This window comes from Myxine glutinosa, chromosome 7, assembly GCF_964187855.1.
Source record: "Myxine glutinosa chromosome 7, kmMyxGlut1.1, whole genome shotgun sequence".
Taxonomy (NCBI): domain Eukaryota; kingdom Metazoa; phylum Chordata; class Myxini; order Myxiniformes; family Myxinidae; genus Myxine; species Myxine glutinosa.
In genome coordinates, this window is record NC_136267.1 from 90,579,656 (window position 1) to 90,593,188 (window position 13,533).

General features: G+C 44.3%; 1 protein-coding gene across 1 annotated transcript in view; it reads left to right on the plus strand.

The window, feature by feature from the left end:
- The window catches only part of LOC137431402 (insulin-like growth factor 2 mRNA-binding protein 1), a 147,958-nt gene that overhangs the window by 105,239 nt on the left and 29,186 nt on the right, over positions 1-13,533 (plus strand). Inside the window, exons 4-5 of the mRNA XM_068122698.2 lie at positions 5,436-5,487; positions 5,583-5,646. Coding sequence (XP_067978799.2) covers positions 5,436-5,487; positions 5,583-5,646 — 116 coding nt within the window. The remainder of the gene's footprint in view (positions 1-5,435; positions 5,488-5,582; positions 5,647-13,533) is intronic.

The window sequence follows — 13,533 nt, forward strand, 5'->3', positions numbered from 1 at the left end:
TTGATCTTTTCTATCCCCGCTAATTTCACCCCAATTCCACTTTTTTGAAATACCAACTTCTGTCCTGGAAGTCCTTGGTGTCCTTGTGTTTGATACTTCTGCCACCTCCCTCCCCCCAAGCCCTCTCCCTCCCACACATCTCCCTGCTCTTAAATGTTGTGTGCCCTCAAGTGTTTGTGTGCTTCCCCTTCTCTTGTCCTCCGCTCCCTCTTTTTATATATTTTGTTTGTCTGGTTGATTTGTTTGTGAAGTAAATGTCAGCTCTTTCATGAGGCTCGATTCAGTATACAAAATTTTTTTTTTTAAATCATAGTGGATTCTATGATTGTGAGCTGCCCAGGCCCTGAAGCAGCAAAGCTGCCCGAAACCATAATATTTCCACTACCATGCTTTGCAGTTGGTATCAGGTTCTTGTGGTCAAATGCTGTCTTTGGATTTCGCCAAAGATGTCTTCTGGTACTGTGGCCAAATAGTTCTACCTTTGACTCATCTGTCCAGAGCACATTGTTCCAGAAGTGCTGGTCTTTGCCGAGGTGTTCATTGGCAAACTTTAGTCTTGCCCTGATGTTCTTTCTGGACAGCAAAGGTTTCCTCCTGGCACACCTCCCATGTAGATCAAATTTGTGCAGCCTCTTTCTAATGGTAGACTCGTGTACTTTGACATCAACAGTGGCAAGAGCTACCTGTAGGTCCCATGATGACATTCTGGGGTTCTTAGAGACTTCTTTCAGCATCTTGCGGTCTGCTCTCGGGTTGAACTTGCTGGGGCGGCCTGGCCTGAACAATTTGGCAGTTGTTTGGAATCTTCTCCACTTGTAGATGATCTTCCGGACAGTCGAATGATTGATTTCAAATTGTTTGGAGATCCATTTAAATCCCTTCCCAGACTCGTAGGCATCTATAACCTTCTTTCTGAAGGCCTCAGAGAGCTCTTTTGATCTCGGCATGGTGACGCCACACACTTCAACAACAAAGAGCAAACCAAACTGAATGTCTGAGGTTTAAATAAGACAGGTTCCTCCAAGATCCTCTCTAATGATGTTCTCATCATTTGCACCTGAGCTGGTGCACCTGATTCTAATTTTAGGTATTTGAAGTAGTGATAAATGTAGGGGTGTACTTACTTTTTCCACATGCGAAATTTGCATTTATGTTTATTTAAATTATACAATGGACTACAAAATGTAAATGTTTCATGATATTTGTTATATTATATCACCTTTATCTATCAATATTGTTGAAATGAAGGTCAAATAGCTGTATGTTGAAATATGTTGAAAAAGTCAAAACTTTACATGGGGTGTACTTACTTTTTCACGTGACTGTAGATGGAAGCAAACACACATGGTGGGTGTGGGTCTAGTTTTGGTGAGAGGAGGGAGGGTTATCATGCAAAACCACCCTGGGGGAGTGAACCGTCTTCATGGCAAGTTGTAGCTCCGTGTGTCAAAAGGTGTGGCCAGCAAATCAGAACAAACACACACAGTAGGAGGGTGATGTAGGTAATGGAGGTGGAGTTGGGGCAAGAGGTGGGGCAAAGTGCACAACGATCCTGGGGGAGTGGACACTCTTCATGCAGTGTGAGTGAGCCCCATGGGTGAAAGGGTGTACCACTGTACCCAGTATATGAAAGCAAACACATTGTGGATGGAGGAGGGGAGCATGGGGGGAGGTGGTTGCGGGGAATGTTTCTTGTGCAAAACCACGCTGGGGGAGTGGTCTTCATGTCAATTTTTACAAAATGATTAAAAATGAAATACAGAATTAACTCATTTACAACAGTATTCAACTCCTTTTTCTGCTGGTCTATGTAGATTTATTTAGTCTATCTAGATTTATTTAGTCGACGTAGATTTAGGTGGGGGTTGGGGGGGGGGTCAATACTTCGTAGAACCGCCTTTGGCAGAAATGACAGCTTAGTCTTCTTGGGTATGACTGGATCAGCTTTGCACATCTGGATTTGGGGAATTTCTCCCATCCTGCTTTGCAGAGTTGCCCAAGCTCTATCAAGTTGGATGGGAAGTGTCGGTGCACAGCCATCTTAAAGTCTTTCCACAGATTCTCAATGGGATTCAAGATTGGACTTTGGCTGGGCCACTCAAGGACTTTCACATTCTTGTTTTGAAGCCATTCCATTGTTGCTTTGGCTGTATGCTTGGGGTCATTGTTCTCTTGGAATGTAAATCTTTGCTGCAATCTAAGGTCGTTTGCACTCTGAAGCAGGTTCTCCTCACGGATTTGCCTGTACATTTGGCTCCATTCATTGTTCCCTCTATCTGTACAAGTCTCCCAGTCCCTGCCACTGAAATGCATCCCCATAACATGATCCTTCCATCACAATGCTTCACGATAGGGATGGTGTTAGATAGGTGATGAGCTGTGCTCAGATTTCTCCAGATGTAGCGGTTTGCATTCATGCCAAAGAGTTCAATTTTCGTCTCGTCAGACCACAAAATATTTTGCCTCGTATGCTCTGCATATGTCACGTGCCTTTTTCTCTGGAGTTGCTTGCATCTGGCCACTTTCCCATAAAGCCTAGATTTGTGAAGTGCTGCGCAGAGTGTTTCCCTTCTGCCAGGTTCTCCTATCTCAGCCAAGGAACTCTAATTCTGTAAGGGTGGTCATTGCGTTCTTGGTCACCTCCCTGACCAAGGATCCTCTTGCCCAATTGCTCAGTTTGGTCAGACGGCTAGGTCTAGGAAGAGTCTAGGACTCTAGGTAGTTCCATATTATTTCCATTTATTAATTATGGAGCTCAATGTGCTCTTGGGAATTTTCAACACTCTAGAAATTGTTTTATACCCTTACCCTGATCTATGCCTCCTCACAATTCTATCTCGGAGTTCTACGGACAGTTCCTTGGACTTCATGGTAGAGTTTATGCTCTGACATGCACTATCAACTGTGGGGCCTTCTATAGAAAGTTGTGTTTCTTTCTAAATCATGTCCATTCAATTGAATTGGCCACAGGTGGACTCCAATCATGTTGTAGAGACATCTCAAGGATGATCAAAGGAAATTGGATGCACCTGAGCTCAATTTGGAGTGTCAGAGCAAAAGGGTTGAATACTAATTGACTCAAAACATTTGAGCTTTTCATTTTAAATTATTTTGTAAAAATCTAAATTTAAAAAAATCCTTTTTTTTTCTTTTTTCCTTATGTGGACGAGACTTTTCCATATGTGGACGTCTGGCACGCTCAAAGGAAGGGAAGTGATGGTCGGGTTGGCGGTGACTAAACTCCACCCTTCACTGGCTTTGCTAGTGGGGAGGATGACTGTGACACCCTGCTAGGACAAGAAAACAACACCTGAGAAAGGGTGGCTGAGCTCCGTTTTGGAGCCAATGTGGCCATCCAGTAAGGAAATGCTGTCTCCTAAAAATCACCCATCCAGATTGGACCGTTTTTGTGGCAACTCAGGTAGCCAAGAGGGTAGTTGGAACCCTTTGTGAGGATGATAAGCTAGTATTAGCCAACTGCAACCATCAAAAGGTGGATGAGCTAGTATTTAGTCAAAGGCAACCACAAAACTACACCTGTGGGGAAGAGGGTGGACACACAGTGTCGTGTCACTGAAGCCGTGTAAGACAAGTTCCTCGTCCGATGGATGATACTGCGGTCCAATTCTTCCCCAACCACTTTTGTACCATTTTCATGGTACAACTGGGCACTGATATTTGTTGGTAGTGCTTTTTCATTAAGAAAGTGGACCATACGTGATGTGGCATTTCCTCGGTATGCTCCACCAATCAGCGCTGGCCATCGATCCATGCCTAATCGGTCGCGTCAGGCAATTGGTGCAAGCCTGGGGTGGTCCAGTATATCAGGACCTTATAAAAAAAAAACCCTTTGCTGCACTTGAAAAGACCTCTGCTGGTTGGTTCCTGTTTCGCTCTGGCTATTTGGTTTTTGTGCCTCCTTCCTCCCTCGTGGTTCCTGCCCGATCTTGCATGGCTTTGTGGTGAGCAATGGTTTACCGTATGGGTCGTGGTGCGTGTTCTGTGGTGAACGCGACCGTGACGACACGCAGGGCTACGAGGACAGACCGAACCAAGACCCACCACGCGTACGCGAGCTTCGATTGCGGGGCAGATTTATCTCTCTACACCTCTCTCATATCTCTTCTCTGTCTCGTCACACCTGAGTGCATGCATTAACACACCTGAGTTATTCGTTTAAACTGTTGGTCCCAAGGGTGTGCTGGGGTATTTATAATTCATTTGTTACAATCCTGATTGTCGCTTCACGGCCATGCCCTTCTGCCCTGCCTCATTTTTCTGGTAATAAACTCTGCCTTGTTAATGAGAACCTGTGTATGACCAAATTAACCCGTCAGACTTACACATTGACCACATCGCAGATCTGCTCCAGGACGACACCAATACCCTGCCAAGGCAAGGCAAGTAAGTATGCTTTGGGGGGGGGCAATATTTGGTTATTTAACATCCGGAGGAGGAAGGGCTGGTGCCCCAAGCTCACTTCACTTTGGAGTCATGCTGGCACATATCTGTGGCTTGGTCTATAATATCAAAATAGGACCACATTCCCTTTCCTGGTTGTTCACGCTGATCGTCTCAGCCTATACTGAGGAGAATGTGCTGCACCGGTTCACTCAGGCCATCAAGGTGTTCAGGAAACCACTTGGGGCTCAATAAACGGGGCCTCAATGGAAGAAGGTTAGGACTTAAGGCAGCAGACAGATGAAACAGTGGAGGGTATGAGAAGATGTGTGGGTAAATTTGATGAGTAAAATATGTAAACTAATTGACATATCACAATTTAAATTTTATTAATTTGGTTGAATTGGTTGACCTAGAATTTGGGCATATTTCCTCCTCCCTTTTCTCACCCCGGTGAGAATTGAATGGTGAGAATATGTGCACCTTGCCGTGCGTGGACCCAAATTTTAGTAGAATTGTGTGGAAACATAACCCCCACTGAAAGGAGCAGCCTCTGGCTCAAAGGGAAGTTAGAGGGATTGAGAAGATTCGAAATATGGAAGCTGTAATGGTGCTGGAACTGATGGAAGTACAGTAATGAATAATTTGGTGCAAATGTGTAGTTAAAGGTTGGGGGTTTGGCCCGAGTGTGAGCCAGAATTTGTTAGAGTCGTACCTCGTCCCCTGAGAGCCTTGACCGGCAGAGGCCTCGGTATGCCAGCGGGACGTGGGAGTCTGAATTTTAGTTTTTAATGAAGGCATGAATACCATGGAAAGATCCCGATGCGGTGAGTGCCAGAGAACACATGGTAAGCTGTGCCAGTCAGAGCCCCCACAATTTGACTGAAGTGTTATAGCACTCGGATATTTTGAAGGAATGGGAGCCGCTGCACGATACGTACACACAATTCTCCTGTCATTCCTTTCTTTTGCTTATCCTTGTTATTTTCCTATCCTTTTTCCACTTTTGATTGTCAATTTTGCTTTCCCCACAGGTTTTGGATTCTCTTCTTGCTCAGTATGGAGCTGTTGATTCATGTGATCAAGGTTTGTTCGTTTGTATTTTTTTTTAAAGACCTTGATCACTTTAAATTCCTTCTACTTCATATAATCATTAGAAACTGTGTATTCCTTTCTCTTAGTGAACACAGACAGAGAGACTGCTGTAGTGAACGTGACATACAGCAGCAAGGAGCACGCTCGCCAGTGAGTCGTGATTGTGTACATCTTTTGTGGTATTTCTTGATGTATTTGTGGTATTTCTTGATCCAGACCAGAGAGAAGGTTTGTTGGCATAAGATGCTTTCCACCGACTCATTTCTCCACTTCAACTCATAATGTGCACACCCTTTATGATTTATTTGTGAAATTGTCATTATCTTTCTACTCCTAGCAACAATTTAATTGGCTGCTCAGATTGAAAATGCATAAAGGTGAACTAATAGAATCAAATTTAACTATAAAAAAATCCGAGGATATCTAATTGTATGTGCAAGTTGTTGTACATTTATTATATATATATATATATATATATATATATATATATATATATATATATATATATATATATATATATATATATATATATATATTGTTACGGAATCGGACGACGGCACTCCCCTTACCACCTTTAGAAAAGAAAAAAAATTACGGAATCGGAAAATATATTGTTACGGAATCGGACGACGGCACTCCCCTTACCAAGGGGGGTTTAATCCCCTCGTCGTGTTAAGCTGGCCGTTGTCTGTTCCTGGGGGGTATGACGTCATGCCCGGTCAGCGCTGAATAGGGTATTAGGCCAATCCTTCCTATGACCTAAGTACCAGCGCCTCCCGGTACGCAAGGAAATACTCCCGCCCGTGCCGCAGCGTAATTAATGGATTGCGCCGAGCGAAGCGAACTGCGGCGCGAGCCGTTAGCAATGACTAACCCGATTGCGAAGCAGTTCGGCCAAAATCGCGCCACAGGAACTCAATGGGGAAATCACTAAAGCGATCGGCCGAGAAGGAAACCAAACGGGTAAGAAATAACAGGGATTTATTAATTATTTACACAAAAACCAAAACCAAGGAAGAAACGAAGGTAATTTACAGGACGAAGAAGAAGAAGATACACAGTGCAATGCTTAACTATACAGGCTTAACTTATACCCCAGGTACAAGACAAAACAAGACAAACACGTACACTAATGGGGAATTGCAGGCAGGAATGAATGGCTGGAAGGAGAAGGTTCAGGTGGGACACAGGGCAGGAAGGTCCGGGCAAAATGCGCAGCAGAGAGGTCCGCTCCAGGTTCACAGTTCGGAAGCGAACAGCCGGCGGCTCCACACGGCAGGGCTTTCTGCAGCAGCAGGTCTCTCCTTACTTGTCTGCCTCGTACCGACTCTCCCTTCCATCTGCCTCAAAAGCTGCTTGCCAATCTGTTGCGTGGCGGGACGTATATCTTTTCTCATCTGCGCGCGCGTCTCTGAAGCTCTCTCCTCTCTCTCATACCTCTCTCAAGCCCTCCCTCCACAGAACTGCGGTGGGGGCTCCGCGCAACGGGTTTTATCTCCACCCCCGTGGAACCCTCACGAACCTGCCAGATCTTTCTCTCCACGCCCTTCCAAGCCAAACCCACCGAGCCCTGGTTGGTTAAGGGCTCTGACTCCACCTTTTGGTGATGAGGTGGGGCCACGCCTGTGAGGTGGTAGCTCCTCCCCCTTCTTCTCCGAGATGAGCACATGGCAATGGCGGCTTGTGGGAATGGAAAACCACTCGCACCCTTTTTGAAAAGAACATGGGCCTACTCTTATTTGATTGATGCAACGCAGATTCAACTATTGGAAACATAGCCTTACCTGAAACACATAATAATGAAATAACTACGAAAGGGCCTATGATTTGCTACGTGTTGCAATGTGGACTAACTAAGGTGCGATTATTTCAATTAACAGCCAATTAAGGGGAAATGTACATAGGGGTTATTTCTAAGGAAATTTACTACTAAATTGACAAAGTGAAGGTTCTAAAAACCGCAACAATATATATTGTTGCGGTTTTTAGAACCTTCACTTTGTCAATTTAGTAGTAAATTTCCTTAGAAATAACCCCTATGTACATTTCCCCTTAATTGGCTGTCCGACGTCGGCTCTCCCCTTATCAAGGGGGGGTTAATCCCCTTGTCCTTTTATTTTGCCGACGTGAGTCCTGGAAGTTATAACGTCCTTCCCGGCACAGCGTTAGGTAGGGTTTGTTAGGCCTAGGGGTTCACTACTACCTAATTACTAACGCCGGCCGGAAACGAGGGAATAACTCCTGCTCGAACCACGGATATGATGGAATATGCCAAGCGGATAGCAATCCGCGATCCGAGCTGTTATCAGGTGACTCGACCCGATTATAGCGGTTGCGATTGTGCCACGCTTACCCAATGGGAGAAAAGACTGATGCGATCGGATGGAGAGGAAACCAAGAAAATAGGAAGAACAAAGCAATTTATTAACAATTTACAGAAAGAAGAGGAAACGAAAGAAATGTACAAGATAGAAGCACACAGGGCAGCCTTGAACAGTCTTATCTTATTCCCTGGACAAATGGGCCCGTCTCACATACACACTCACACGGGGATTGTAGATGGTAGGGTGGAACAGGTTGATGGTCACCAGCACGTCCAGGCTCCAGCCGGCTCCGATCCAGGCTCTGGTCCAGCGGACGAAACCCGACAGGCAGCTCTTCAGTGTAACGCGAACGGACAATTATATCACGGGGGGGAGGCTGGTGTCCTAGCGGCGTATGTAATAGTTGCACACTCGCGCCAAACGCCCCCTCTCCAAGGTCCGGCTTTGAGATCCCAATGCCAGTCAGGTTCACTATGTCAATAAATTATATTTCGTTCAAAATCATGGTAGATTAGCAAACCTATACATTTTTGGAAAGGTTATAGCATAAGGAAACTAAAAATCAATGTTTACATTTGGAGAGATACCTGTATGGCGGCCATTTTGGATTTTCAAAATGGCCACTGTAAAATACATATTTTGTTCTATTTCTGCCTCTAATTACCCTAAAAACTTTTTAAAATATACTAAACCTATATTTTCAGGGACAAGGAATCCAATGAAAGTATCAAATTAGTGCTATGGGGAATGGTAAGACACGAATCAAAGGTTTTGAATTGCAAAATACTGTCTTTATATTCGCGATAAGTTGCATAATCAAATACATGTTATCATTTTGTACAGGCAGTTAATAACATCAAAATGTGTCACAATAATTCATATCACCAAACATACACAGGCAGTCAGCAAAATCATATATACACATGCAGTCAGTATAACTTCACATCTACACAGGCAGTCAATGACAAAATATACACAGGCAGTCAATGGCATCAAACATACACGATTACAGAATATGCCATTTAGAGTTCGTCATCACTGTCCTATGTGTCGTATCCGACAATATAGTCCGCATCGTTTTCACAGTCCGTTCCACACAAGCAAAGGTCGGTCAAATTGATTGGCAAATCGAATTGGTCGAATGGTCGATCGAATCGAATTCGATGAATCGAATCGAATCGAATCGATCGAATTGGTCGAATGGTCGAATGGTCGATCGAAACGATTGGTCGAATGGTCGAATGGTCGAATTGGTCGAATGGAATTGGTCGATTGGTCGAATTGGTCGAATCGAATTGGTCGGAATTGGCAAATGTAAACATTGATTTTCAGATTTTCCATGTAATAACGTTTCCAAAAATGTATAGGTTTGCTAATCTACCATGATTTTGAACGAAAAAACATAGTGAACCTGACTATGCCAACGAGCCCTCTCTGATCAAGCACATGTACCCACGAGTTCGTTGTAATGTGCGTTCTCTCAATACGTCCTGTCAACACCAATCTTTCAACGAGTCCTCTCAAGGCGAGCTCTTCTTCTTCAGTCCGTCTCAATACAAGCTTTCGCTGTAAGTCCTCGCTGGTAAGTCCTGTTGATCAGCCCGCTTCCTTGCAGTCCTTAACGAGTGCCACTGCATGAGTCCTCTGGTAAGTCCTGTGAAAGGGCTTTGCGTTCGCGCTTTTATAATCGAACCAGCGATCGCTCCACCAGCCCAAAAGCCACGCCTATCAGGCGATCTTACTTCAGCCCTGGTTGGCTGGTCATCGCTTACCGGCCCCGCCCTGATGGTGGGTTGACGTGGCCACACCTCCATTCTGTGCTCCGCCCCCTTTTTCCGGCTTTACCTCGTGGCTTATGGCGGTGTTGGGTGAGCTCACGGGCAGCGAAGGCTGCGGCCAAGGAGCGTACCAAATTGGGAGGGCCATGGGGCACAGACAGGAGGGCGCGCTTAATGGCGTCGCTTGGAGAGGGAGGCTGTCAATATGGATGGAATGGGGCCTACTCCTTATTTGATTGACGAAACGCAGATTCAACTATTGGAAACATGGCCTTATCTATACACATACTAATGAAATAACTGAAGTCCTATGGTGACCTACGTGTTGCTTGTGGCCTATCTATGGGGTGCTACCTTTTAACCTTTAATGATGTGATATTTACAAGAGTGTGGGTTCTCAAAACCGCAACAATATATATATATATATATATATATACATATACAGTATATATATGTATTGTTTGCAAAAGAATATTGAATCGAATTCAAATTTTCTTTCAAACATCAATGAAGGAAGCCTCCGTGCACAAGCTGCATGCAACGAAGGCAACGTTGCACATCCAGCATAACATAACTTTGCACACCCAGTAGCATATACTAAGGGGTATGTACTTGGAAAAAGCACATTCACCTGTTCAAGGTTTGGAGAAGGTAACCATATTGTTGGGTACTTCCATTGGAAAACTGTGTTACTATGGCCTGTAGAAGACTTGGTGAAGCCCAACGATGACAAATTATTGGATGTACAATGTTGTGATTTCCGACAATGAAATTAGACATCAACTTGGCTTCCATCAGACTGTTGTCAGCAGATTGGCCTGGAAACATCAACAAACCAATGATGTTAAAGACAGGCCCTGATCTCGACGACCCATGGCAACCTCTAACAGAGAAAATTCTCCAATAAAGCTTGTCAGCCATTTTCCTTTTGCCAAAATCAGTTTTGAGGCATAAAGGGAATCTCTCTCAGACTTTATCCACAAGAACTGTACAGAACTGGCTTTGTGATGCAGGTTATAAAGCCACGAGGCTGATAAAACACCCTCTTCTCACCCCAGAACACAAAGCAGCCTGCTTTGCCAGGCACATCAACACTAGAATCTCACGTCCTGGAGGAAGATCCTTTGCTATGATGAGAGTCGATTTTTCCTGCACTGACTGATGGTAGAACTTGGGGTTAGAGGCGACACAATCTAACATATTCGAGAAGTGTCTGTCTATTTGTTTGTTTGCTTGTTTTGACTTTTACACATTCCTGAACTGCTGGACGGAATGTGTTGAAAACTTATTGTTTTACTCAGGGTGTGCATGACAAGGTTTTCATTGATTTAAAAAAATAATAATTAAGTCTCAGGTGTTCATTTGGGGTTTTGGGGTGTGGGATCTGGGACGCAAATTCTTTATGCAAATATGTATCGTACAGCATCGCTCTCAATGTGTGGCGGTATTACTAGTCACAACTAGAACGGGCACTCGGCAGGAGCGCATATCTCCGTCAGACCGAACAGTTTATGTTCAGCCCTCCGCATCCGGATCTTCACCAAAATCGAATCGTTTGGTCCTTGTCACATATGCTACCTCTCCGCCAAGTTTCGTCCAAATCCATCCACAACCTTTTGAGATATCTTGTTCACAGACAGACATACAGGGTTGAAAAAAATAACCTCCATCCATCTTTGGTGGCAGAGGTAATAATATACGGTACCCCGATTCTCTGCACGAAAAACGACGACATAAAAGAAGTGATGAAATTATATTACTACATAATCATACTGCGTTAATCTAGTCAATCTCGTGATATACTGACCACAAGTTGCAATTGTAATCATTCAAGTCCTTTTCCACTCCACATATAGTGTAGATTCTGTAGAATGACATTAAAAGTCTTGGAAAATCCAAGCATTGGAATGTTTCCATTTTGGATCAAGTTTGAGGTAAAGTTGCAAATAAAAGTATCAATGAAAATTTAGGGGGTAGAGGCTAGAAATATGGCTATGTCTTGATCAATTCTCAACAGATCTTCAATATTAAGGTATCAGGAGATTTGTATTGCAAATACTTTTCAAACAATACCGAAGCATTAGACATTCTTTATTAGAGTGGATATGGATAGCACTATGGTTGACCTGTATGATGCCTTGATAAAAGGCATGTTGTTGTGGAGAGTGCATTATCGCCATATGGCTGGCAGAGGGTAGACTCCAAAATGAAGAAAGAAAAGGACTCCATGAAAGATCTCGAAACAGCACAACTTTGGCTGCAGTACATGTAAATGGTCGATACTATGCAGAAATTTATCAAATCGGAAAGTACCTGTGACTGGAATTTGCACCTGTAGGTGTTGCATGCTATGCGTGACATACCTTATCTGGCAGCTGCTGGTCACAATTTATACGCAAAACCGATTCACGTGCATCTCCAATGATTCGCTCTGTTACCAGCACAACATCACAAAATTCAATGGCACATCGAGAATGGCCTCCATGTAGTGCAACATTCGGACTGTTATTGGGCTGGGTTGTCAATAGACCTGGTCATTGAACAGGCCCTCGTGGAGAGCCTGAAGACCCCTGGAGGCTTAACGAGGGGGTGGGGAATGGAAGAATCACGGCGACTTACTTGGCTACTGTCGAGCTCTCATTGCGCAGACGTGAATGAACAATGCCTTATAAGAGTACACGTCAGTGCGCCACGACACCAGTGACGAACATAAGGACATAACTGCAACACACCAAGAGAGCGGCACCAATGGCACTCACAAACTCATGACATTCCTCCAATCAAAAAGCCCATTCGATAATGATTTGAGCATTATCGATAATTAATGATTTGAGCAATAATTGTTGACTTTTTGTGACCTTCATTCCATTGTGACATCTTTGGATGGCATTATTGACTGGAAGTGACAGCTACATCACACGATGTGTTGCCAGCAGCCCCTTCGAAATTCATCATGTTTTTTTTGTTGCAAAATCGTGCCATTCCAGACATTATCATGTTGTGATGAAAATGTAAAAATCAACAAAAACTCTGAATTAGTCTTGTCATTTCTCAAGCAAGCATACTGTTATGTGCTGGGTTTTCATTTTATTTATTTTTTTGGGATACAGAATCGAGGCTCGTGTACGAGCTAACACATTGAACATGAAAACGTGCACATACACTTAAAACATGCAATGAACGGAGTGGGAGACAAGAGGGGGAGAGAGGGAAACACACAAGCACAACAACAGAAAAGAACAGGGATGTCAGTAGATCTGTGGAAGGGGGAGGGCTGGGGAGGAGGCAGAGGTACATGGTATAAAGCAAGTGACCACTTCTAGGAATTCCAGGAAAGAAGTTGGGGATTTAATGGCGGATTTGGGGTGTTATAACGGGGGGTAGAAAAGATCAAGGTTTTGGATGGGGGAAGATAAGAGATGGTGGTGAACAGCTGTTTTAAAGACCTGGAGGGAGGAGAGGGATTGAAGAGACTGAGGGAGTTTGTTCCAGAGGTGGGGAAAAAGAGGAATGAAGGAGTGAAGGTGAGCAGAGAGTGTTGATTTTGGCAGTTTCACCAGAAGAGGGTTGCTGGCAGATCTTGTGCATCCTTCAGGAATATTTGGGGGACAGAGCACAGACAGAACAGGGGGAGCAAGGCCCGAGAGGAGTCCGGCCGGAGAGGAGAAGACAGAAAGACCACCTACCTCCTGCCTGCGGTGGGAGAGAGAGAGAAAGGCCCTCAGAATTAGCTTCATTATTGGAGATTCCAATGATTCTGAATGCTTTGGTTTCGACCGTGTGAAGCCGAGTTAGGTGTAAGGCAGGAGCACCAGCCCAGAGGGAAGAGCAGTATTCCATTGAGCTGCGGATGAAAGCTTTGTATGTGAGGAGCTCAGAAGTGCCCAGAAAGGACTTCACACGATGGAGGAGGCCCAGTAGGCGACTGGCTTTGG